This window comes from Centropristis striata, chromosome 15 (assembly GCF_030273125.1).
Source record: "Centropristis striata isolate RG_2023a ecotype Rhode Island chromosome 15, C.striata_1.0, whole genome shotgun sequence".
NCBI classification, from domain to species: domain Eukaryota; kingdom Metazoa; phylum Chordata; class Actinopteri; order Perciformes; family Serranidae; genus Centropristis; species Centropristis striata.
In genome coordinates this window covers 26,877,003-26,903,908 of record NC_081531.1, presented here as the reverse complement: position 1 = coordinate 26,903,908, position 26,906 = coordinate 26,877,003, and the positions used below count along the sequence as shown (strand labels likewise).

Here is a 26,906-nt window from a genome sequence, read left to right as displayed (position 1 = left end):
CCATGACTGTATATATATATATCGGCTGACATATTCATGTAGCCATGTATTTTTGAAATGTCCTTAAATCTGTGTCTGTATTGGTTAGGTTCTCAAATAAATAGAGAGAAAGAAATTGCGCACTTGGTTCAAGTTCCAATCCTGAGACAAATTAGTCTCAGAAAATTGAATTAAAAATATAATTTGCTTTAGAAAGAAGCAAACAATCCCACTTCATTGGCACCTGTGTTGACTAAAAATGAATATTAAGTCAAATCAATTGCACAAAGGAAATCCACAGTAACAACACAGGTGATAAACACCCAACAAACAAAGTGTAAAGACACATATGTGATTTATTATCTACTAATAACTGTACAATATCCACAGGACATCAGCTAATGTGAGCTCATCAACCAATTTCTTTTATCGTCACGTTTTAGCACTGCTACTGTTTTTGGTGACTAATATGATGTCAGATTTTCAAACGAGTGTCTGTCCTTCATAACAACTAAATGTAACTGTTGAGCCCTGAGAAATCCTTCATGTTCCATCTGTAAACACTCCAGTCTGACTCACACATGGAAACAAAAGGCACTGATTTGTTTAAGTTGATGGCGTCTGAGCTGTACACTCGTTTTTCTTCGCTGGAGCATCTTTCTCTTCAGTGTCTTGCGCTGTGGCTGACTCCGGCTCAGAGCCAGCTGTGAGTGCTGACACCCTCAGGGCGAGCCGCTCAAGGACCAAATCAGCAGTGCTGGTGAGAGTATGCTGAAGAGACAGGGAACACAACAACATCAGATTAGATATGTACAGTGTGAGAGACAGATTTGTCTGTAAAATTCACTTGTAGAGGAGAAATATCAGCACTGAGCTTTACTTTACACACAGCACAGCAGATATTTATTGTTTAATAACCAGGGGCCGGATTCAAAAAGTATTCTTAAGAAAAAAAAGCCTCTTAAGTGCCACTTTTTTCTTAACGTTGCTCTTAAGACAAAATTTAAGACAATTTGGTATTCATGAAGAAATTCTCATCTTTTCTTTAGTTTTTTCCTAAGATAGAACTTGAGAACAAATGACTCTTGAAAACAAGGTTCTTAGATTTCTTCTCAAATTTCTTCACAACTTAAGAGAAGCCCTCAGCACTGTTAGAACAGCTACAGTGAAACGATACGTCTTGATATGCTGAATATGCTGATTGAACAAATTTGTATGCCATTTATTAATCTAGAAACAAATTTAAGACTTTTTAAGCTTTTTCTAAGACCATAATGAATACAATTTAAGACCCACTTCACATCCATACTGATAAAAAATGTAGAAGGTTGTTGGTACAAATGCCTTTAAGGTATCGACCAAAATAAGCTAGTAGCATTGAAACTTCTCCAGTCAAATGAGTCCTTATTTCGATCCTTTTTGAAGAAAAAAAAAGAAAAAAAAAGTTCTTTGATTTATTGCGACGTGTGATTGGACTACTATTGGAGACAGTCTGGTGTGGTAAAGACTAAACTATACTACCACATGTATCAACAGACTAAAATTGATCCATTTTAAGTATTTTTAGACATTTTAAAATTTGACAATTTTTGACAAGAATTGATATGCTGTAGTATGACTTTTGTCATGCTTAGACTAAACTTACTATACCGAAGGTGCCATGCCATTGTTGGGCATTTTATGAAAGTATTTGGTCATTCTGTCTTTATTAAATATTTGTGTTATATGTCTTTCCCTTCAAAAGGTTGGTTCTTATGTGACAACAAGTCAGTTCTATCAATTCTGCTGCCATTTCTCCTGGTGGCCAGTAGAGGTTAGCAACTAGCCTGATGCTTTAGGTCATTTCTCTGTAAGAAATCATAGCTTTTGTTATGTATTTGCATGCTGTGTATTGACTAGTGGTGGAAGAAGTATTCAGATCTCTTACTTCAGTAAAAGTACTAATACCACAAATTACTCCACTACAAGTAAAAGTCTTGCATTCAAAACTTACTGTAGTAAAAATACAAAAGTATCAGCATCAAAATGTACTTAAAGTATCAAAAGTAAAAGGACTCGTTTTGTAGAATAGACCCACACAGAGTCTTATATATATTCTAAATATATTATTAGATGATTAGTATTGTTGGTGTATTTATAGGTGCATCTCAATAAATTAGAATATGATGGAAAAGTCTATTTCCAGTAGTTCAAGTCAAACAGCCCCAACAAAATATTGAGTCATATAGATACTTTTCAGAGGCCAACATTTACATATTAAACGTACTTTCTAAAAAAACAATTTATTAAATGTAAGCCATACTCATTATGATTAGAGGAAATTAAATAAATTAAGACATGAAGTGTTTCATTTTGTGTGTAATTGATCTATATAATGTGTTATTTCCACTTTTTGAATTTAATTACTGACATAAAAAAACTTTTCTATGATATTCTAATTTATTGGGATGCAGCTATATGTAAGCAGCGTTTTACTGTTGTTAATGTAGGTCTCATTTTAATTACTTAATATACTTTATGTGGTTTAATTTATAAAGATGTGTAATCACTTTAAATTGTTTTTATGTTAAATCTTGACGTGAAAAGTGACTAAAGCTGTCAGCTAAATGTAGTGGAGCAAGAAGTACAATATTTGTCTTAAAATGTGGTGAAGTAGAAGTATAAAGTTACAAATGTGGAAATACTCAAGTAATGTAAAGGCACCTCAAAATTTGACATAAGTACAGTACTTGAGTAAATCTACTTAGTTACATTCCACCACTGGTGTTGACTCAGCAAGCAGAGAGTCTATCTACTTTAGTAATATGCAGAACAACAGTGGGATTGGCTGCAGGGAGACTGGCTGTGACAGGAACACAGCCTTCCATTACACACCTGTAGGATATGCAGTCCCTTCAGTGTGAGGACAGCCAGCTCTCTCAAACCGTCCCCGGTCAGGTCTAAGTAGATGATGGACAGCAAAGGACTCTTAAAGCTCCGCCTCCACAGCAGCTGAAACTGTCCGTCTTGTCCTCTCCCTGCCGGCTGGAATTTATAACAAAGAAGTTCCTGCGTGGCACAAAGGTAGAAAACATCATCGTCAACAAGATCTCACGACATCACTCGGTCTAATCAGATGCCTGAAAAGTGACAATAACAAATCATGTCATGATCCATTGCATTCAATTGTTCTTCTCCTAATATACAGTCATTGAAAAATAGATTTCAATGACTGTAAGTGTGTTTTCTTCAATTTGTTGTTAATTTTAATGCCTGGTACAACTGAAGGTACATTTGTTTGGACAAATATAATGATAACAACAAAAATAGCTGATAAGAGTTTAATTTAAGAGCTGATATCGAAACATTTTTAGTGGTTTTTTTTAATAATAACCAAAATGATTATAAAGAAAACCATGGAAAAAGGCTAGATATCAGCTCTTAAATTAAACTCTTATCAGCTATTTATAAATATTAAAAATATACCTTTAGTTGTACCAGGCATTAAAATGAACAAGAAATAGAATAAAACAAGGGTGGTCTAATCATTTTTTCTATGACTGTATATTATCTTCCTTGGATAAAGTGGAAGTCTGGTGTTATTCTGTATTTTGGTCTCAAAAAATCGCATGAAAAGACCAAAACCAACAAGCAATGTACATAGTAAAAGTACTATGTGTACAGGTGCATCTCAATAAAAGTTTGTCCATCTATATGACTCAATACTTGGTTGGGACTATTTGACTTGAACTACTGGAAATTGACTTTTCCATCATATCCTTATTTATTTAGGTGCATCTGTATTGCACAACCTACTGAAACTCAGAGATAGGTGCAGAGGTATTTTTTTCAACAATAAGATTTTATCAAGTGTTTACTGGGTTAGTAGTAAGGATACCATGGTATATATATAGGACTCGGATTACAACGTACGACTTGTTGATATATTTTTGCTGTTATAAAGCCTCGCTTTACCTAATTTCATAAGAATTTTTCTGTGTATTTGCTAACCATGGAGGCAGGCGAGAGAAAAAAAGAGTTTTCTGCAGAAGTTCGAGGTAACATGGGGTGAGTAACTGATGGACAAATGGTAATTTAGGGGATGAAATGTTTGTTATGACCAGGGGTCATATGGTTTTCTGTGTTTTTTAATGTAGTGCATAATGTAGATTATCCTTCCTGCCAGTGTGAGGTGCTGCTTGTTTTGTCTGCTGTTTGTCTCCCTTTTGTTTTTCTCAGGTGGTGGTTGGAGTCCTGATTGGACAGCAGCTGATTGGGCAGCTTTAAAAAGGATGGCTGCTGAAGATGTCCCCTTCTCTTGGCCCTTTGTCCAGCCTCCCAGCCAGACCACATGCATTGAATTGTTTGGTTAAATTTGTGTTGAGAAGTGTTGTGATCTTTGCTCACTGTTTTAGAACAGAGATTTACCTTTACCACCTTTAGTTAATTTTGCAGGTAGGGGTGAGAAGCCTTTTTGTTTGGGAACCTTTTTTGCCGTTTTTGTGTAGGGAGGCAGGTAAGAACCTTGTATTTTCTTTTCCTTAATATATGTTTTCAGGTGAGTTAGTTTCCAATTAAAGAGATGTTGGTAACACTTTAAATCAGGGAACACATATTCAACATTAATTAGTTGCTTATTAGCATGCAAATAAGTCACATATTTGCTCTTAATTAGTCATTATAAAGTACTTATTAATGCATTATTCTATATGACCTTATTTTACAACCAGTAAGCCATTAACTAAGAGTTTTCCCTCAATAACCTCAGAATGATTGCTTATTAGTAGTAAGTAAGGAAGTTGTTGTATATGAGTTATGATCTCAATATGCTTTACTTTGTATGGACTTTATAAATCTCTACATAGCGGTGAACAAAACCATAGAAAACTCTTAGTTAATGTCTTACTGGTTGTATTATAAGGCCATGCAGAATAAGGCATTAATAACTACTTAATAATGACTAATTTAGAGCCAATATGTTACTTATTTTCATGCTAATAAGCAACTAATTAATGTTGAATATGTGTTCCCTAATATAAAGTGTTACAGAGATGTTCTGTTTGTTATTCTGGCAATGCTCACCCTGAAGTAAAATATTTGTGTTTGACATTAAATCTGTGTTGGGCTGCCTACATTGGTCATTCTCGTCTCTGAGAGTCGAGCAATTTTATGTTGCGCTCAGGTTACCCCTAGGCCGGGGTGTAACATGTTCCTTTCATAAATAAAATAAACTATAAAGTCTATTAGTAAAGAGGAGCCCTCACCTGTCCATATGTTCCCAACAGCACCTCCTTCTGCCCGTCAAAATCCAGGTCAATAACCAGAGCACAGAGCACGGCGTCCCACTGGTCGCTCTCTGAGAGGCACACTGAGCGGGACAAACCTCGTTCCTGGACGTCTCTGACAAAACCAGACACACACATAACTAACACTGATCTGAACTCAACAAAATCTTTGCAAAGTGATCAGATTCCTACCTGTAGACAACTGCCATCTCTATAGTACTGGTTACCAGAAGGTTGTAGCTTTCCATTTCCAAACCTTAAAAAAAGAAAAGACAGAGACAATCTAAATCCTTCATTTTTTACCAGACTTATCCACAGTGACAGTCAGACCTAAGTTGCACATTAGAAAAGAGCAGACTGAAGGAGAGACAGACAGACAGAGCAGTGACATACTTTTCTCTGTGCCCGGCTGCCTGGGCTCAGTCTGGCAGCTCAGAGGGAACAGCAGCACTGAAGAGATCGGACTGTCGAACTGGAACCGCCAGCTCTGCAAAACCTCTGATAGAAAGGAAATAGATCAATTTTATATCCTTAAACACTGATGAATAAACCTACTGAATTATCATGATTTCGGCATCCTGTAGTCATTTTAATACACACGATGGAAATCATCGAAATGGTATATATGTTGAAAAACTGATCAGACAGACCGGATCACAACCCAAGTGCTGGAGAGGAATGTGGGGATGGTTTTTAACCAATCTGTGTATTTTTTCATTTTAATTTTATCTGACTGTGTATCAGTATCACTGAACTGAAACAAGCCAAGCGTTCAGTTCTGTGGTCGTACGTCAACAAGCCAATGAGCTGAGAATTAAGTTGGTAAAGCTTCAGTTTGCAAACTGAAAGTTGCAATAACAATTATAAAACACACAGAAATACAAGTAAAGAGTAATAATTTGAGCAGAACTAGCTTACTGTATCAAACCTTGCTAGCATGAATTACGGAGTTTAATTTGATCCAAAACTTATTTTAACACAAAACACATTTAAATATTAAGATAACTGTCAAAACTAACCTCATGCCTCTTCAGGGCTAAAACATTGAATTCCTTGACGTTTTCTTTACAGTTTAATCTCAGTTGAGTTAGTTTTACGATTGACGGGATCAAGTCTCTTTTCGTCCTTTCAAAATAAAAGCGCCCATTATCAAAACAAGCTTTTGCATAGAACTGTATATATATATATATTTTTTTTTTTTTTTTGCTCATGTATGCATGCAGCGATTAATTGTTTAATTGATTGTTAACGTTATAGATAATGGAGTTGGTAGGTTTCTTCCAAACGCCCATCCCTAATTCAGATCGCAGGCATAAGTATCTTGGTTTGAAAGGCCAGTCTGAAAGGGACTAGGTCTGAAAGAGGAATTCATGACCAGTTTCATACTAAAACTAACAAATTACGTTTCTTGCATTTGCATTTAAAATACCAATTAATAAAGTCCCTGCAAACCACAATTCACCCACACAGGTGAATGTAATAACTTTGGTGGTTCCATTTACTACATATTACTATGAAGTGATGGTTCAACTTTAACGGCAGGGGACCCTGCATTGTTCTGGTGGGGCCCCCTGTGTTTGCACCCCCGCTGCACTGCCAGAGGGGCTCCAATCAAATGAATGAAAGGGCTGCTTTTTTTCACACAGGGCTTGAGCCGGTCTGAATGCAGTCCTACTGGGACATTTGAATAGAAGGGAGGCATTTTTAATGTTATTAGTCACACATGCTTTTCCTAATATAACAAGTCAAAATGTCTGCTGTGCAAAAGGCCCATGGTGAATGAGTGGGAGAGGGTGTGATGTTAGACATGTGCTGCACTCACACAATGTAAGGAGAGTAGGAAGAGCAGGAAAAATAGCTGGATGTATTCCCTCTCACCTTTAACAGGCATTGCTAGTGGAAAACATTAAGGCTTGTAGCACCCTATAATGTAATAATTTCCTGATTAGGTAATAGCGCTTGAAAATGTAATAAAATTTGCACTTAACTCGATCGAAAATGTAATAAAGCCCAATAATGAAATAACTTCACCAATAATGTAATGAAATATCCTGAATGATATTGTATTAAAATTTTGTAATTTATTAAATATTCAGGAGGGGTTGTTACTCGGATCAGAGAGGTGTCCCTAGCAACAGTGTGTTACACTTAGCAACAGTCTGGCAACTGACTGCAGGAATAATTTTTTCTGTTGTTGTTGTTGTTGCCTACTTTGATCAATAGATGTTGATAATCTGGTAATTCTCCATATTCAACCTTTAAGTTCAGCATTAGTTTTACCATTAGGATTTTATTACATTATTGGGTTTTATTACATTTTCGATCGAGTTAAGTGCAAATTTTATTACACTATCAGGAAATTATTACATTATAGGGTGCTACAAGGCTTAGCACCCACAGCACCCTGATCCCTGCACTCACCACCCAATCAGGAGGGAGCAATCAGACAATGGAAAACAACAGGGACCAGCAGGGCCTTAGAGAGCTAAGCATGTACTCATTGAACTGGAGTTACATCCAATAACTCTGCCCTACAAAGTCTAACTACAGTAACTACACAAAGGGTAAAACTGAGGAAAAAAACTGCTTTAAAGTTTTTTAAACGTGTGTAATATGCTCAAAAATCATGACAAAAATTTGACCTTTGACCCCAAAAATGTAGTAACTGCACTCTGGTTTTGCTGTAAAAGGTTCTAATAGTAATGCAGAAACAGAGTGCAGTAACTACAATGTTGTTGTCTTCTTTCAGCTTTTATATTTTGTTTTCATTAAATTAACATTTTCAAATTGATTTTGTTACCAGTGTATTTAAAAGTGTTTAACAACTCTAGTCAGATATTTGTGTATTTTAGACTTAATGTCATAAAGTAATGTTATATTTTAGTCTTAATATCATTTTATCTCACTTTTTTACTTAATCACTATCTAGAATAATTTCTCTATCAAATAAACTTATAATGTATATTATTTTTCTGTTTAAATTAGTATATAAATCCAAAGCAGACCGTGATAAGTGCAATTTACTTGGTTTTGACTTGGATTTTGTTGTTTTTCTCATTATTTCTCTGAAATAAAGCAAAACTGAAATTTAAAACTGTGTCACAAGATAAAGCAGACATCAAACGGTTCATTTTTTTAGTTATAACTCAATTTTGACCAAAAATGTAGTTACTGCAGTTAGACTTTGTAGGGCAGAACTACTATGTCTATTTTGTGCGTGTAACAGCTTGTGTATCAGTGTAGCAGTGCAGAATTGCTCGGGTTGCTCTTTACTGGTAAAATGAGGAGATAGAGGCTGGGGGAGAACGCCAGCATTGGCAGTCTCCCCTTTATTCACCACACCTCAGTCAGGGAAAGAGGAAACAACCTGAACCCAGCTGGGATTCCTCTCACCAAAATATTTATCACAACTGAAGGAGAGCCCATGCTTCAGTGTAATACAGTAAACTTTGAGACGACTCTAAACGTGGGTTACCTTGACAGCTGTCCAGCGAGCCAATGGGAGAAGTGGTATTAGGTTGTGTTAACCCATTAACACATTTACCGTCATATACCTTTCACCCCAGTGAAACCTCAGAAGAGTATGAAAAAAGAGATACCGCCCAAGCCTCATATCAACCAAGATAGATTAACTCAACTGCTGTCTAGTATGCAGAGAGGGAAGCTGTATTGCTAGCTAGTGCTAAATCAGATTAGCAGTTGCTAAACAGTCATTGTGTAGCTAGAGCAGGGGTCGGCAACCTGCAGCTGCAGGGCCTCATGTGGCTCTTTAGGCCATCTGCAGTGGCTCCTTGTGGCTGGGACAAAAAATTATACAACAAGAAACAGTTATTTCTTACTACATTATAATGTTAAATTTATCAAAAGGGCAGGCCCAAAGCAATTTGTATTCTTCAATTGAAAAAATGTGAAAATGTGTAGCTTTTATACTTTTTTAAATTATTTTTTAAAAATATTTTAGTCAACTAAAAAGTGCATCATAGCTAACGAAAGTCTACGGCCGGCACCTGAAACTCAAAATTTTGCCAACTTCAAATCTAGTTTTGAGTTTCTCTCGCTTTTTACAGTGTGCTTTCTCTAATTGGCACTTGGCTCCTTGTCCATTGTGACAAATTCTTATTGATAATTGCTTATTATGACCTATTATAAATGTTGGTAGGCTGAAAACAAATGTACCAAATGTGCCAAACAAATGTACCTTTAGTTGTACCAGGAATTAAAATGAACAAGAAATTGAAGAAAAAGAGGTCTAATATTTTTTTCCATGACAGAATAAAAAGGATTCAAAGACAGACAAAATAGCCCAAAACTCCAAAAGGTTAAATGTTAAAGTTAAATTTAGCACCTATAACAGTTGCTGTCAGGTATGGATGAGTCAGCAATAAATAAGGTACCTTCTAAAGTTTTAACTGCAAGTTTGTTAAGAGTAGCAGATAAATGTAGAAAAATGTGATAGTTTGTCTTGGAAACACGTGCATATAAAATGGTGTCATTTGCCTAAAAATGTATGTTCCACCATTGATTTGGAGAAAAATAATGCCATTTCTGTATAATAAAAAATAAAATCTTGGCATAGGCTGTATAGGTGAAGGCTTGGGGTGCCATCATGTAGAGGGGAAAGGAAAATTAACTTTTTAATTTTAGCTTTATTTTATTTTATTTATATTTTAAAGACAAGTATGGGCGCTTGGCTTGATTATTGACAAAGGACAGAATGATTTGCTGTGGGAGGTTAACCAACCAGGGTTATAGAATAAAGTTAAAAGATGAGAAATTACTTTGTATTGTAATGTGTTTTACATAACACCTTAATCAGGCACTTAAACGTTTTGTGTGACTGATATACAGATGCATCGTAATACATTAGAATATGATGGAAAAGTCCATTTCCAGTAGTTATTTATTCTATATTCAGTATTTTTTGCCATTTAAGTATTTATTCTTGCTGTGATATTTTATACCTCTATACCTTATGTCCTTAAGTGTTGTGTGTTGTTGTTCCTAATTTGTTTTATGCACTATGGGAGTTGCACTCTAATTTTGTTGTGCTATGTACAATGACAGTAAAGGAAAGTAAAGCAAATAGCCCAACCAAGTATTGAGTCATATAGATGGACATACTTTTCAGAGGCCAACATTTCCACATTAAAACATACTTTTTAAAATTGGTCTTTTGTAATATAATTTTTTTTGAGACACTGAATTTTAGGGTCTTCATTAAATGTAAGCCATAATCTTTATAATTAGAAGAAATTATATAAATTAAGACATGAAGTGTTTCATTCTGTGTGTAATGGATCTATATAATGTGTTATTTCCACTTACTTATTACTTACATTAATAAACTTTTCTTTTATATTCTAATTTATTGAGATGCACATGTACACTGTGATCTGAGACCGGAGTCACAGACTCAGGTGTGATCAAAACAAACAGACGGGTGTGCTGGGCTCAATGGAAACATTTGATTTGAATACACATCTCTTTGTGTCAGAGTCATTTGAATCCTGTCAAATGTTCGTCCTCATGGACTCATCAAGTGAAACATTGGTTAACATTGTTACATTGTTGGCACCAATGGATATGGAGCTGTCAAAAACTTTTTTCTTGGACTTTAACTTATATTTTGGAAACTTGTTTCTTCTGTTTTGGGTAAACATTTAGGTTTCTGAACTTGTTTTTCAATCTCTATACAACTGATGATAAACTGATGCAGAGATGATGAGCATAATATTCAAATAATCTGGCTGCTGCTGCAGTCTGACTTTTCTGTGAAACAATAATGTGGAAAATGAATTTGCCTGTTGTAATTGACTGTGAAAAGTATCATTAAATATGAATTGCTCTCACCTGTTCATTACACACCTTAATCACAGATACAAACTAGTATATTTGAATGAGATCCCAGTGAACAGCAGTCAGAGAGTTTGGAGACACAGGAGAAAGACAATCTGAGAGAAACTCTGCTGAGGTGGGTGTTAATATGGTAAACTAGTTACTTAACTGAATATATTGATATTTCAAAAATGTATTGTCTTTCCTAAAGTGATTTCCAGGATGGATTTTATTAACAATCATATATTTTAAAAATCACTATTTTTGGACAAACTAATCCACCACATGTATCAATGGAGTATAATTGACCCATTTTAGGCATTTTTAGGCATTTTCAAAATTTGACCATTTTTAACAAAAATCGACATGCTAAAATATGACTTTTTTTGAGGGGGTCATTTTTTTTAACATCTCTTAGTATGGTGTTTTTTTCCGCGAATTTTGGACAAACTTTTCTACGACATGTATCAATTATTATTATGTATCTTAAGCATTTTCAAATGTAACCATTTTTGACAAAAATCAACATTGTATGACTTTTTTCCCCCAGTTTTTGGACATCCCATAATATGGTGTTTTTCTCTCATTTCTGGCCATATGATGCTCTAATATGTATCAACTGACTATAATTGACCCATTTTAAGCATTTTTAGGCATTTTAAAATTTGACAATATTTGACAAAAATCAACATATATAGTATGACTTTTTTTTGAGGGGGTCATTTTTGGCATTTCATAATATATGATATATATATACTTTATATGCTTGTGTTTTAACATTTTACTCTAAAAGTCTTTTTGTGTTATTTACATCTTAATTTCTGTTGAGAAATAATTAATTTAAGAATTTAAACTTGTAAATCCTTTAATGTCTCTCTTGCCCCCCCTCCCCTTGTTCTCTCTGCCTCTCCTTTTGTTTTTCAGTCCTCTTTAAGCTCTATAAGCATGTCAGTAAACTCCTCATCCTTTGGTGATATCCCCCCTCCTCCTCAGTCCGCCTTTCTCACTTTCTTAGAATGCTTCGGTTCTAGAGTGGGCAGCAACATCATCTCTGCTTTATCCATCTCCTACGCCCTCCTCCTGCCTCTCCCTGCCCTCGTCCTCTACCTGGGTTTCCAACGGTGGAGGAAAGAGCGATCCGCTTCCAGGCCTACGAGTCACTCTGACCTCATCACCTATCACTCCATCTTCATGCAACTGATTGAATTCTTTGGGGTCATTCTCATCTCCTGTGGCAGCAACATGAAAATCCGAGATATGACAGTGGCAGGAATCCGACTCTTCGCTTGCTCTTCCATCGGACAGGCTCTGTTTCACATCCTGACCTGTGTCGAGCACTACCTGGCTGTCGTTCACCCGGTCACCTACCGGGGACTGAGACAGGCACGTGGGGTCCGGCTCAGAAACATCAGCATTGGATGCATTTGGTTACTGAGCTTTGGAAGTCTGCCTCTATTTTATCATGCCAACTATGTTTTTAATTCCTACTGGTTTTGCATTGTTTCAATTCTGTTGTTAACTTTCGTCTGTTTTAGTAGCATTTCTGTTCTCTTCGCTCTCAGGCGTCCCGGGCCGGGGGGAGTGAGTGGGAACAGGGAGCGGGTTGACCATTCAAAGCAGAGGGCTTTCCACACCGTGCTGGCTATAATGGGAGTACTATTTTTAAGGTTTAGTGGGAAACTGATTTCCAATGTGATGAGCAGTTCAATAGTGCCAAGCTACTATCGGTCATGTGTGACAATATTGTCCCTTATCTGGATCGATCTGCCCAGCACTGTCGTGTTACCTCTAATGTTTCTACAGCGGGCAGGAAAATTACCATGGTGTAACCAAAACACCGAATCAGCAGGAGGATAGGATGGCTGGTTGATCCTGTGGAGCCGGCTTTATCAGATCACATGACTTCTTCAGAAGTGCTGGGGTTGTTTAGTGTGTGATTGCTACCTCCTGACTGGGCACCAATAGCAAAGCCGGTTAGAAGGCGTAATGCGTATGAAGTAAAACACTCTAATTGTTCAGACTTTGGACTGTTCACCTGTTACTCCAAGATGGTTGGCCCCACAGCTCGCCTTGTAGTCTCACTCTTATTTTGCTAAATTTGCTACTTTAGCTGCATAACGTATTTTATAGCAGTTCAACAAATGAAACCAGATACATAAAGCTCCTAATAAACTAGCTAAATGTATTGCATTAGTGGTAATATAGGATTTCCTTTAGGAGGCTTTGCAACTACAACCCAGATTTATAAAGAAGTTGGGATGTTGTGTAAAACATAAATAAAAACAGAATGCTTCAAAATCAATTAACACAAACGTTTGAAGATTTGACACTAGTTTCAGCAGTTGTGCTTGTTTAACATGTGGCTAAAGAAAAGTAAAAAAAAACAGGGTCTAAAGGCTATTACATACTCCGCAAGAACAGAGAAATCATCATAGAGCCCTCCCACTGCAGCACACGATTCATTCAAATTCAGATTTCTGACCAATCACACAAGTTGTCGGACACCACACCAAGATTATATGTCAAGAACAGGGAAATTTGTTCTCTCTCCCAGGGCTACAAGAACAGAATGACATTATTTTGTGATGTGCAGAGTATGTATAAGCCTTTAGTGCAGTGTCTCTACATAATTCCCAGCATGGCTCCACAGAGGTCTAATCAGCCACTATCAGCATGTTTCCATTAGATACTTTTCCCTCCAGTGAGCTGCTATGGGTGCGGCTTGGGAGAGAGGATCCGCCCAACTTCACCGGTTAGCGGCTCAGGAAGTACCTGCCTCAGGGAGGTACTTTCTGAGCCGCTACTGAGCTGCTACTGACTAGTCAACGCTGATTGGATATGATTGAGGCGGCAATTTCGCGCATGCGTGATTAATTTGCAGACTGGACGCTGAGGGGTTAACATCTCCTGCTCTGACTGCAGCTGAGAGAGACTGCTGCAGTAGGACTGGGGCGCTTGTGAGTGCTTTGGGACGGCACCTGCTACTCGTTAAGAAGAGTAGGAACGAGTCTCCAAAAGTCTCCAATAACACCAGAAGAAGTCGCTAGATTTGTCACTAGTCACTTTTTTGAAAAATAGTTACTAGAGGGGTCTGAATAGTCGCTAAATATTGTGACAAAATCACTAAGCTGGCAACACTGCTTGCCGCGTTGGTCTGTTGTCACATTTGAACTCCGTTTGTTAGCCGCTACAACAGTACCTGTATGGGAACAGAGGCCGAGGGGAACTAACTAGTGGGCGGAGCCAAAACACTCAACCGCTTTCCAAAAAGTACTCAGAAAGTAGTCAGTGGAAACATGCCTAATAAGTGAGACCTGGGGTCCTGCAAAAGTTGTGTTCCCTTGAGAAGGAAGGGGGGCTTCACTGTGTTCCTCAATGACACTTTGGAGATAAACAGTGTAAAGGAGTCGAGTGATAGAGTTGAACCTCTGTGAATCAAAGCATTTCTCTGTGTTTTGTCTCCCTCACCTGGTCCTGTCTGGTTGACCAGAGCCAGTCCGACACAGCCGTTCTGACAGCCAAACGCTGAGAGTCGCTGGCCACCGGGTATACTCAACATATCCAACCAGAGCACGCTGCAGAGAGAGGGGAAACACAGCTAATGCACACAGAGGTCACAGATCACACAATAAACAGATAGAGAGAGCTCATAGGGACTCACTTGCTGGGCAGTTGTTGTAGTTCAGGGAAGAGTCTCTCCACCGGCTGCTCTTCAAACTGGTGCAGGGAGGCGTTCTGTTGGAAACATGAGAGTCAGGCTGATTGATGCTCTCATGTTGATCTTGCATGATGAATCAAAGTTAATGTCTCCTACAGATATGCAAAACTCATTACCATCTTCTTTTATCTTTTTTTTGCTAAGAAAAAAATGCCTTCCTGCTGCTTTCATCAAGTCTTCTCTTAGACAGAACAATGAATCTTGTTGTTTCCAAGGACAACGATGAACTTTGAAAATAAAACTTTTAAGGATCTAAACTCTTTAGCCAACTACATAAGGAGTGCTTACAGTGAACATCATACAGACATCTCTGTGACAAGTGGAAAGTTAATCAACTGAAGAAGACCATGTGATGTGATCGAAATGTTAACAGTCTTTATACACAGAGGGAGAGGGCAGTTCTAATGGATTGCTCTTCTCGTAGAGTTATATGAAAAGTACTCTATACATTTCATGTATTTAAATTTTTCAAGGTTCACCCAGTCACCTCCTTGTACAGGTGGATCCTCTGGTCATGGCCGCTGAGCAGAAACACCGTCTCTCTGCCTCCATCGTCACACTGCACTCTGACACAGAGAGGAGAAGTAGTAGCAGTTTATTTATATTTTCACGTAAAAAAGGCTATTTTCTATCAAATTTTGCCCACAAATTTGTCAAGTTTGAGTCCAAGATCATGTGTCCATCTGACAAGATGCTGATTGAACAGCATGGTTATTACACAGGTGTGCCCTGGGCTTTTCACAATAAAAGCCAACACATAAGCCAATTTGTGTGCAAAGTAAAAATTCTGTCTGAGATCTTTTATTTCAAATGGGAGTGAATGAAAAAGTGTATTGTACAGATGGAAGGGTGTGTACTGCAACTGTGATTTATATATTCTTTTTCAGTAAGCAAACACTAAATGCAGTAAGTTATAATTGTGTGTAAATAAACAATTGATTGAAAATGTTTATGGGAATGTTGTTGCCCTGGTGTTTTAGCTTGTTTAGTTGTTTGAATCTATTATAATCAATAAATACACAGTGCTGTTGATGTAAAAAAAAAAGACAACAAAATGACATATTTTTGTCTGGAAGTATGCATCACCATCAAAAGCCTAATAAATTAGTTTTATTAACATAATTTACAATCTACAAGAGTTTGCAAGAGCTCTGAAAAACACGACTAGAGGCTGTGAGGTGGACTAGTGAGAGAGTTCTTGTCCGTGTCCGGCGTGATGGCGTTTAATATCCCCAACAACCACTGTAGTCTCATTTAGCCACTTGTTAGCAACCGTCTTTTTAAGGACACAAAAAACCTCCAAATTCACAAGTGAGGGTATATACTAACATATTTTATGACGTACAACAAAACGTGAACATCTCTTCAGCTTGTGTTGAACACAGACCTTATTTCAGACATCTAATCTCAAACCCATTCAAAATCCTCACTGAGTTTGAGAGGAGAGACTCCATGGTGCTAAATGCTAACTCATTCCAGGTTTAACCTGAAAAAATGACTGTAAAACCTATGAGCGATTTTAAAATAGCGATTTTAAAATAACCCCCTAAAACCTAAATTTTTTGGGAAATTCAACAGAAGCCTACTAAATAATAGATTTTTCAGCCTCTGTAGCAGATAAAAATGAAATTCAAAAGGTATTTGAGAGCTTATACCTGTGGCTTTCATTAGAAGTTGAGTTTATTTGTCCAAACCTTCAATAAAGTTTTTTTTTTTAAATCAAGGTGTTGCATTGCGACACTCCCAAATGTATTCTGATGCATTTCATTGGCCAAGAGACCAAAAATAGGTGGAAAAAACTACAAATACTACAAAACGACATATCCGATTTCCTGGCTTTAATGGTAGAATAACGCAACAGCGCCCCCGGTTTTAATGGTGGAAATGTGGTAATGCTTCCCCGGCTTTTTCCCTTTAACAGTATCTGTTGTGATTTGTTTAGCTTGAATTCATGTTTAAGGTGACTAAATGTCATTTATGTTGTTAAGTTTAAAATAGTTGTGTTAAAACATGTTATTTACATTCACATTTACATGGAATGAATGAGGAAATCTTGCCTGCTGTTGGTTATTTAGCATCAATATGAAATTGTATTAACTGGAATATGTTTATTTTGAAGTGACTGTTGAGTTGTCACTAAAGAAAAATAAGATTCATAATGTGAACGGGAGATTTTTACGACAGCGTATTCGGAGTATGAAAAGAAAGTATGAAAGGAAAAATACAGACCCATGGGAAAGGGGTAATATTTCCTGGGGGAAAAAGCAGATTTATGAGAAAAAAAGTTGCAAATCTACGAGAAAAAAGGATTCAATGTGCCAAAGGGAGTTAGGCCCTTTATAGTTGATCGGCCGGCGTCTGAGATGCTGTACTCTTCGAAGTTCCACACCTTGAGGATCAATTAATTTGATGATCTGTCGTATTGTATCCTGCTGCACCACAAATCCCATTTGAATTGCCGTAGATGTAACCAGCGATATCCTTGTATCTGTCCATTGCGTTGTAGTTCCTGATGCAGAAAAGTGATCACCTCATCCAACTTATTACAGTGTTTTCTTCTGAATATGCCCAATTTAAGGCAATGTCTTATGATCATATTGTGATTCTGGGCTAAAACCACAAGTATTTCCTTATTGCTAAGTATAATTTGATGAAGTCTCTCTCTGCAGACATGGTATCAACATGCAGCAGCTTCTGTCATGATGTAGTTCCTTGAAAAACAAAACACTAGCCTATTTTTCAGACTTTTTTTCCCTCATATATCTGGTACTTTTTTCTTGGAAGTTTGTCCCTTTTTTCTCAAAATATTACCCCCCTCCCCTGGGTCTGTATTTTATTCTATTTTTTCCATACTTGGCTCTATTTTCTACATTGTTCTTTGTAATACAGCAGCATGTTGGAGAGTAAATGTTACGTTTTGAACGATGCCCACTTTTGGATATTATTGAAGCTTCTGCTACATTAACAGAATGTCATTCAAAGAGAAGTCTGTCACTCTGAAAGTCAGTGCAGTATTTTATTTAGGGATGGTGGAATGATGACTCCTTTTTTCCCCTCACAACTGATTGGAGTTGGTTCTTTCATGTGTTTTGATCTGTAACCCTGAACAAAACTTGCTCCTAGTTACCATGCCAACTGAAGTGTGAATCTGAGCTATCTTTGTGAGACTGGAAAGCCAAGGTGAACCCCTCAGCTCGCTGCTATATTAAATGCCTCTGTATTCAGCATGCGTTGTTAATTAAAACAATAAACAGCAGCAGACTTACTCTGTGTGGTACAGGTGGAAGGGCGTGAACTGCAGCTCCAGATTCAAGCAGCTCTCTGTTCAGAGACACACACTAACATCAGCATGTGAAACAATGTGTCAGAGTTAATAATAGTGAACACTTCAGGACACTGCTTCACTCACGTGCAATAGACTCCAGGTTGAACTCTGAGCCGGGCTCGTAGTCACAGTAGATATTGAGGAATGGCGTGGCTTTGTCACCAGAGTCCTGCAGGAGGTCAGTCGGCCATTATCAACAAGGTTTTTATAGTAAAGTATACACATGCTATGACTCGAAAATGTTCAAATACCTTAACAAATGTGATGCCCACCACCAGGCCTCTTTTCGGTGGAGACTTGTTGAAAGCATCAATTGATACGATCTCTGCATCAACTAGATAAACAAGACAGAATTAGATCTTATCAGAATCAACCAAAAACCGACAATGCCTAAATGTTAGAGGGTGGGGAAAAAATCGGTCAACATAGTATTGCCATATATTCCGTGGCAATATTATATCAAATCATGGCCACCAAGTATCAATATTTAGGATTCCGGGTATTTTTGCGGGGGTGTTTTTCTGTAATTTCTGGCCATGCTCTAATATGTATCAACAGACTATAATAGACCCATTTTAAGCATTTTAGGCATCTTAAAATTTGACCAATATTTTCCCCAATGTGAAAATTGAAAATAATAACAGCTCAAGATACAGACACATAGATATATAAAAAAAACAGAATAAAGAATATAAAAAATAACACATTATATCCATACATTTCTGCTATTTGGCATTTATTTTTAATATATATATTTGGTGTTTGTTGGTTTTCCTAAAGGAACTTTGCATTTTACAGATATTTCCCATGGGGAAAATAGTGGACACATTTTAAGATGCCTAAAATTGCTTAAAATGGGTCAATTATAGTCTGTTGATACATATTAGAGCATAATATGGCCAGAAATGACAGAAAAACACCAGATCATGAGATGATTTTAGCATGTTAAATAGGTTGTTGCATGTAGTGGTATCAACATCAATGAATAAATATATTTAAATATATGCAGAGATATACACAGTATAGTATGAGTGGTATGTGGCATATTTAATAATATAGAAAAAATAAGGCTAATATGGTCTGATGTAAACAACGCTACATCACTGCATTTGTGAAGAGATTTAATCTGGAAGAGCTGCAGATTATTTATAAAGAAGAAACAAAAACGGTGCTACTTGTGAACTGATTCACTTTTCATCACGTGGAATAGTTTTACTTTAGCATGCAACAGTTTAAGACCGGAGAGAATGACAGGAGTTCAGCACATCTGGCAAAAGACATCCAAAGCTTTACATTATTTGTGTTTCCTGCAAAAGAGGAAGGAGCCCCACTGTGACATGAGCAGAGCCACATGGATACTGTTTGAATAATCTCTTATTCTGTCTCTTATTCTGTCTCTGTTGTCTGTCTCTGTGGATGGGGGTCACTATCTGTTGACGTAGGTCACTATCCATGCATGCGTAATTCACTAACTGTGTATGTAACCTCTCTCTGTGCATTTATCGATTAATCATGCAAGCTGCTTTGCTACAATGATCATGTGCTAATATTGTTTTTAAAGTATGATTAAACTAAATACATTTTCTCTAAATACATTTACTGCCCTACTTAGAAAAAGATTATATAATCACAAAAAGATATATTTTATGATTTATTGTTTATTGCAATATCTGTGTCTCCAGTAATATCTCTGCGGGTCATATCAAGGCAGGAGTTTGTGTTTTGAAAGTTTTGTTAACAGGTCAGGTCACGGACATGATGTGCTGAGCAGAAAGATAACAGTCTTCTCTGCTTGGTGACATGACGTGTCCATGTATGTAACAAACTGTTAGGATATAAAAAAGGGTTCAAGAGAAAGTAGACTTGGTTCAGCCTCATGAACTGACCAGCCTAATGTGATGTCGGGGATGTGTAGATTGAACCCAGAGACTCTGAAACTGCACATTTCTTGACGTATTGTAATAAAGTGAAGTTAAACTGAGAACTTGGACGTCTCCTGCTGATCATTCCCCATCAAATGATCAGCACAGAGAAATAGGTGAGGATTTCGTGCTGGAGTCAGATAATTTAATGTTAAAGGTTTCTTCAATGTATTTTTCAACAACACAGGGTCTGATGGATGGTTTGGTTTGGGGTTTGTTGGTTCACAGGTGATGATACAACAGTAGACGCACTGATACCGATATCGAAACAGAGATATCAGACCAATTGTGACTCATATAGTTGGTTCGGGTATCAGTGACAAAGAGGCCAATTTAGTCAGTTAAATTCTATGTTTTTTTACTATATTCATTAAATACAGTTCTTTCAATCTCTATTAAAGTTTTGACCAATTATCTGCTGCATTTAAAAAGATTTACAATTTAATTTTCATTTTGAGATTAAGATTTTTATTGAGCAAGCCGCTGGTGCAGAATGTATTTTAATAATACTTAGCATTAAATTTAAGTCTTTGTGTGTATTTGTTACATTTTTAAAAGTTAGGAAAGCAATGTTTATGTCAGGCCTGCTCAGTGGTGTAAAAAGTATTCAGATCCCTTAATTAAGCATTAAGTACTAATACTACACTGCAGAATTACTCCACTACATGTAAAAACAATTTAAAACTTACTGAAGTAAAAGTACAAAAGTATCAGCATCAAAATGTACTTAAAGTATCAAAAGTAATTACTTCACAGTGGTGGAAGAAGTATTCAGATCTCTTACTTCAGTAAAAGTACTAATACCACACTGTGAAATTACTGCACTTAAAGTAAAAGTCCTGCATCCAAAACTCACTGAAGTAAAAGTACAAAAGTATCAGCATCAAATTGTACTTAAAGTATCAAAAGTAAAAAGTACTCATTATGCAGAATGAACCCACTCAGACTGTCCAAAAATATATGTTGTATTATTATTATTATTATTATTGATGCATTTGTGAGCAGCATTTTACTTTTCTCTGGCTCCTTTTAACTACTTAATAAACTGTTATGTGGTTTAATTTATAACATTGTTTGTATGTTTTCATGTTAAATCTTGGTCTGAAAAGTAACCAGTAGCTAAAGCTGGCAGCTACATGTATTGGAGTAAAAATACAATATTTGCCCTTAAAATGTAGTGAAACAGAAGTATACAGTTATAAATGTGGAAATACTCAAGGAAAGTAAAAGTACCTTGAAATTGTACTTAAGCACAGTACTTTAGTAAATGTACTTAGTTACATTCCAACACTGGTTCGAGCAGACCAGAAGAGTCGTACTGCCCTACAAAGTCTAACTGTAGTAACTATGCAAAAGGTAAAACTGACAACAACTGCTTTAAAGTTTTTTAACTGGCCAGCCAAATTAGTTATAGGTAAGTAAGTGATATGACACTTATTCTACATGTATTGATGTCATTTTTATGCTCAAAAATCATGATGATTTATTTGACCTTTGACCCCAAAAACGTAGCTACTGCATTGCTGTAAAAGGTTCTAATAGTAATGCATAAACAGAAAGCAGTAACTACAATGTTGTTGTCTTCTTTCAGCTTTTATATTTTGTTTTCAGTGTTTAAGTGTATTTAAATGTTCAACAACTCTATTCAAAGATTTGCGTATTTTAGACTTAATATTATAAAGTAATGTTATATTTTAGTCTTAATATAATTTTATCAATATGTAGATAATAATTTACCTTTCAAATAAACTTATAAATTCTATTATTTTTATGTTTAGATTAGTATATATCTGAAGCAGACCGTGATAAGTGCAATTACTGCTTGGTTTTGAGTTGGATTTTTTGGTTTTTGTATCATTATTTCTCTGAAATAAAGCAAAATTGAAATCTAAAACTTTGTCACAAGATAAAACAGACATCAAGGAGTTCATTTTTAGTTATTACTCAGTTTTGACCAAAAATGTATTTACTGCAGTTAGGCTTGGTAGGACAGTATTCAACTGACCCTTGATCCATTTTACCAATCAGTCACAAACCATTCAAATGGATCAAGTAAAAAAACAAAAACAAATGTGTCTATTACGTCACAGTCAGTTTAGAGAGCATGCAGCCCGCTCTGCTGTGGGTTTTTTCCAGGTGTTCTTACCTGGGATGTAGGTGAACTGGACCTCCTTGGCCACAGGTCTGATCTTCTGCTGCAGCTCCTGGTACCTGAAACACACCACCTTCCCTTTGAGAGTGGCCGCCAGCAGCTCCTGCTCCCCGGCCTGACTCAGCCCGTAGATGTTGCTCTGCGACGGGAAGCGGCTGAAACTGTCCTCCACGAAGGGATAGGACTCCCGGAGCATCGTGAAGGAGGACACTGAAACTGAACTCACTAATTTTATCAGAAGAAACAACTCAGTTCATGGTTGTTCAGTGGCTTCTCTGTTCTCCAACTCCAGTCAAGTTCAGTTTAAATGAGCTCAAATTAGGAAAGGAACATCCGGTCATTAATTTCAAAAATACATCTAACGGCTTAGATGTAAAGCTTGATTTAGTGTTCACGAATTTTATCCTGTTTTCAAGAGGGAAAATCAAAATCTCTGGTATATTTTTTGGTCATGAAGCAAAACATCCGGGGTTCGTAAGTGGTGCGTTCAAGTTCATGGGACATATAGCATTTAGTTCTCATTAACGAGCCGCCGAAGATGAAAATACGGCTTTTTCTGACCGAATTCAACAGAACTCATCTTCCATTTAATTACGTTGTTTGTTTGTTTTCTTTAACATTGTATTTTTTGTGTTTTTGTTTATTTATTTATTACATGGTTGAAGGACTGATGCCCTCTTATTCTGTCAACATAGGTTCTGAAGGCAACGTTTTCTTCTTCGTGAGGACAGATTTGACGCATCACATTTACAATCCTGCCACCTACCGGCACTCTCTGTCTGTTACATCCCAAATCAAAGCTGACTGGGTTTTTTTTGCTGATGGTAGTGATGCAGTGGTGGAATGTAACTAAATACATTTACTCAAGTACTGTACTTAAGTAAAAAATTTGAGGTACTTTACTTGAGTATTTCCATTTTATGTAACTTTATACTTCTACTCCACTACATTTAGCTGACAGCTTTAGTTACTTTACAGGTTGAGATTTAATATAAAATATATGATCAAATTTAAAGTGATTCAACATTTTTTTAAAGTTAAATCTTATAACAGTATATTAAGTAATTAAAAGAGCCCTATCTATACAAACTGAAAACACTGATTACATAAAAGCATTAATAAAAATATTGTAATTATATATTTAGAATATAATAAACAATATGAGAGGGTCCAATCTGCATAATGAGTAGTTTTACTTTTTATATTTTAGGTACATGTTGATGTTGATACATTTGTACTTTTACTTCAGTAAGTTTTGAATGCAGGACTTTTACTTGTAGTACTTTTAGTACTTTATTTAGATGATAATACTTTTGTACTTGAACAAACTTATAACATTATTTCTAGACTATCCCCAGTGTGGATCATTGATCTCCTCTTATTTTCTTCTTTCATTCGTTTTATTTACAGAGATACATTTACGAACCAGGACTCAAGTACTGTACTTAAGTACATTTTTGAGGTACTTTTACTTGACTTGGGTATTTCCATTTTATGTATCTTTATACTTCTACTTCACTACATTTTAAGGCAAATATTGTACTTTTTAGTCCACTACATTTAGCTGACAGCTCTAGTTACTTTACAGGTCGAGATTTAACATGAAGAAATATATCAATTTAAAATGATTACACAGGATTATAAATTTAACCATACCAAAAAACCTTTAAGATACAAGAGTCAACCATCATTATTTCAAAACACTGCAAGTACTGAAATTATTGTACAGATTTAAATTAATACAAATATACCATTGTGTGTGTTAAAATTATTATAAACTCACCAAACAGTAATAAACACAACTGTTTTCATTTAATTAGGGTCGCCTGTTGAGCAACATCTACAATATAAAGTACATCAGATCAGAAGTATTTATTGATCCTCGAGGGGAAATTGCTTGTTACAGTTGCTGCTGTTTGTAAGAATAGAATAGAAAGTCATTCTGTAAATAAATAAATAAATAAATAATAAGAGCAGTCAGCCACATTAACGACAAGTGATGATGTTTGTCCACCAGGTGTCAGTGATAAGTCACTCATCAAGTTGTTCAAGCTGTTACATTACCACTTTCTTTTCATCTGCAAGGCTTTCTCATACCCAGTTTTAAGTAAGTAGAAGAGTAAAATAGTGTCACAGAGGGTAATCGGGCAAAAAACACATTTGGTAACTTCAGTTCATAGAACCACGTGGGTTTTTCCTGATCAGGCTACATCACAGACTCACATCTGACCATTCATTCATTATCTACAACCGCTTATCCACACCCTGGTCGCAGGGGGCTCGAGGCAGGGTACACCCTGGACAAGTCTCCAGACTACCGCACATAGAGACAGACAACCACGCTCTCATTCATTCCTATGGGCAATTTAGAGTCACCAGTTAAACCTTAGTGCATGTTTTTGGACTGTGGGAGGAAGCCGGAGAACCCGGAGAGAACCCACGCTGACACGGGGAGAACATGCAAACTCCACGCAGAAGAGCTGCAGGCCGGAGTCAAACTGGCGACCCTCTTGCTGTGAGACAAGAGTGCCAACAACTACAACACCATGTTGCCCCATTTTAGCAATCAATATAAAAAAAATAACAATAATAACTAATTTGACCTTGATTTTCAACATAAAAATGAAACATTTTGAAAACAACATTATTCCAACTTTATGGGCCACTGTGTACTTACTTTGGGCTGATTATCTTTTCCTGTTCTTGGTCTAAAACCCTTGAATACTTAATACTTTTATTACTAGAATAGATGCACAATAAAAAAAGCAAGTGAACAAAAAACACAAGAGCTATTAGGAACATTAAATACTGTGGCATAAAATTCCTGACTAAGTCCTTAAATCATCATAAAAACATTTTTTTATTTTGGTTTCAATATGTATTATAGAAAATCATAGTTCACAAAAGGTTGAAAGTTTGGCTTTAAAAAATGACTCACAAAGAAGGTCATAAGACTAAGGGGCAGTAAACACTTAACTATTGCACCTTTGTTGCAGCAGTGACAGTATGAGCAAAATAGCAAAAGGATTTCATTGCAGAAAACCTCTGACATTGATTTTTTATGTTTTCAAATCAATCTGTGGGGATTTCCTCTGTGGAGTTTCTGCAGCAGTTTCAATATCAACACTGTGGGCTTGATAACTCTTCATCGGTTGAGTAGCCGTGTGTCCATGTGTGTTACAATGTCCAGTGTGTGTGTGTTGCTGGGATGCGGCAGATGGAGGTTAGGCCCTGCGAGCTGCTGCTCCATATTGTGACAGTTCAGAGGTGGCAGTGTGCTGCACCCCCTCCCCCCTCTCCTAATACCACCTGCTAATCCATCGGCAGGATTACTGTCCACTGTAATCACTCATCCTCCACACTGGCACACCTTACCTCTGCAACTCCTGACTCATTACACACACACACACACACACACACACACACACACAGACACACAGACACACACACACACACACACACACACACACACACACACACACACACACACACATATTTCACTCTTTATGAGGACACTCATTGACATAATGCGTTACTCTGACCTTAAGTGTAGGGGTGTATGTTTGCGACTTGTTCTCCAACTAAAAAGAGTATCACTAAGGTGTTTCCATTACAGTCCAATACCCGGAATGAGTGGGGTCTCACTCGCCGAAACGCCCCTAATTTGAATATGAGCCATCTGGAGCGGTCTTTTGACAGGACTTTTTTCGGAGAGCAGGGCCTTTTTCCTCATAGACATATCTATGGTTTATCTCCCCTGAAAAAAGCCTGGTTGCTGATTGGATAGAACACTAAGCAGGATGTGACGTAGTACTCAACGGCACAACAACACGCGCCATTTGTAAAAGCCGGCGAAGCAGTGTTGCCAAATTAGCAACTTTGTTGCTAAATTTAGTGACTTTTCAGACCCCCTTAGAGACTATTTTTCAAAAAAGCAACTGGCGACAAATCCAGCGACTTTTTCTGGTATTATTGGAGACTTTTGGAGACTTTGTTCTTACTCTTCTTAAGGAGCCGCGTTAAGAATAGTCGAAGCGGCACAGTCCTCCTGCAGCAGTCTCTCCCAGCTGCAGTCACAGAGCCGGAGGGGATGTTAACCCTTAGCGTCCAGTCTGCAAATTGCTATTAGGCTAACAGTTAGCTCTGTATTAGTACAGTGTGTATGTGCTGCTGCTGCAGGAGATGTTCACTTAGCGATCTCTGTTTGTTTACAACAAGCACCAGACACTCCCGGTTAATTCACGACCACAATGTTTATGATCAGCGGAGACGCTGTGCATAATTAGCCATGCTGCTTAGTTTATGATCAGCTGCTGACTTTGTGCACAGTTAGTGATGGCGGCCACAGTTGCATCTCATAGAGTGTCTCATAAATCCCTCTGGGGGCCTTTTTGTAATGGAGACAAACAGAGTGAGCGGACATTTAAGAGGGCGTGGCCTGAGACTTTCCCGGTGGCCACTTTTCCCCCTAAAGGAAACACGGCTACTAATAATAATCTAGATGAAGATCTGTGCCAATGCAATTTCATGACCCTTAGAGTCATTATTGTAGTCCCCTAACCAAGCCTAAACCATGAAACTACCTCTTAACCCTCAAACAGGCCTTTGAAGAGGTCTAATATTTTTTTCTATGATTGTAGATGCAAAAGTACACACACACACACTGAAAAATTTGAATCAAATAGGTATGGAAATGTGTGTTTATCTGCAA

At 37.0% G+C, this 26,906-nt stretch overlaps 1 protein-coding gene across 1 annotated transcript; it reads right to left on the bottom strand.

The window, feature by feature from the left end:
* Nucleotides 1-310: 310 nt before the first annotated feature.
* kptn (kaptin (actin binding protein)) lies at nucleotides 311-22,701 on the bottom strand. Its single transcript, XM_059350893.1, has 12 exons — nucleotides 22,190-22,701; nucleotides 18,373-18,455; nucleotides 18,206-18,290; nucleotides 18,063-18,117; nucleotides 15,284-15,362; nucleotides 14,740-14,813; nucleotides 14,547-14,653; nucleotides 5,637-5,741; nucleotides 5,436-5,499; nucleotides 5,223-5,358; nucleotides 2,854-3,027; nucleotides 311-750 (listed from the first exon to the last, which is right to left on the bottom strand). Exons 1-12 carry the CDS (start codon nucleotides 22,389-22,391, stop codon nucleotides 586-588), a joined length of 1,329 nt encoding a protein of 442 aa, XP_059206876.1. The 5' UTR covers nucleotides 22,392-22,701; the 3' UTR covers nucleotides 311-585.
* Nucleotides 22,702-26,906: the final 4,205 nt, after the last annotated feature.

Excerpts from the sequence above, each read along its gene's own strand:
- kptn (XM_059350893.1), bottom strand. The coding sequence starts at position 22,391 with ATGCTCCGGGAGTCCTATCCCTTCGTGGAGGACAGTTTCAGCCGCTTC. Across the intron at positions 18,456-22,189 it reads CCAGTTCACCTACATCCCAG|TTGATGCAGAGATCGTATCA; the intron begins GTAAGAACACCT and ends TTGTTTATCTAG. Across the intron at positions 18,291-18,372 it reads TGGGCATCACATTTGTTAAG|GACTCTGGTGACAAAGCCAC; the intron begins GTATTTGAACAT and ends GACCTCCTGCAG.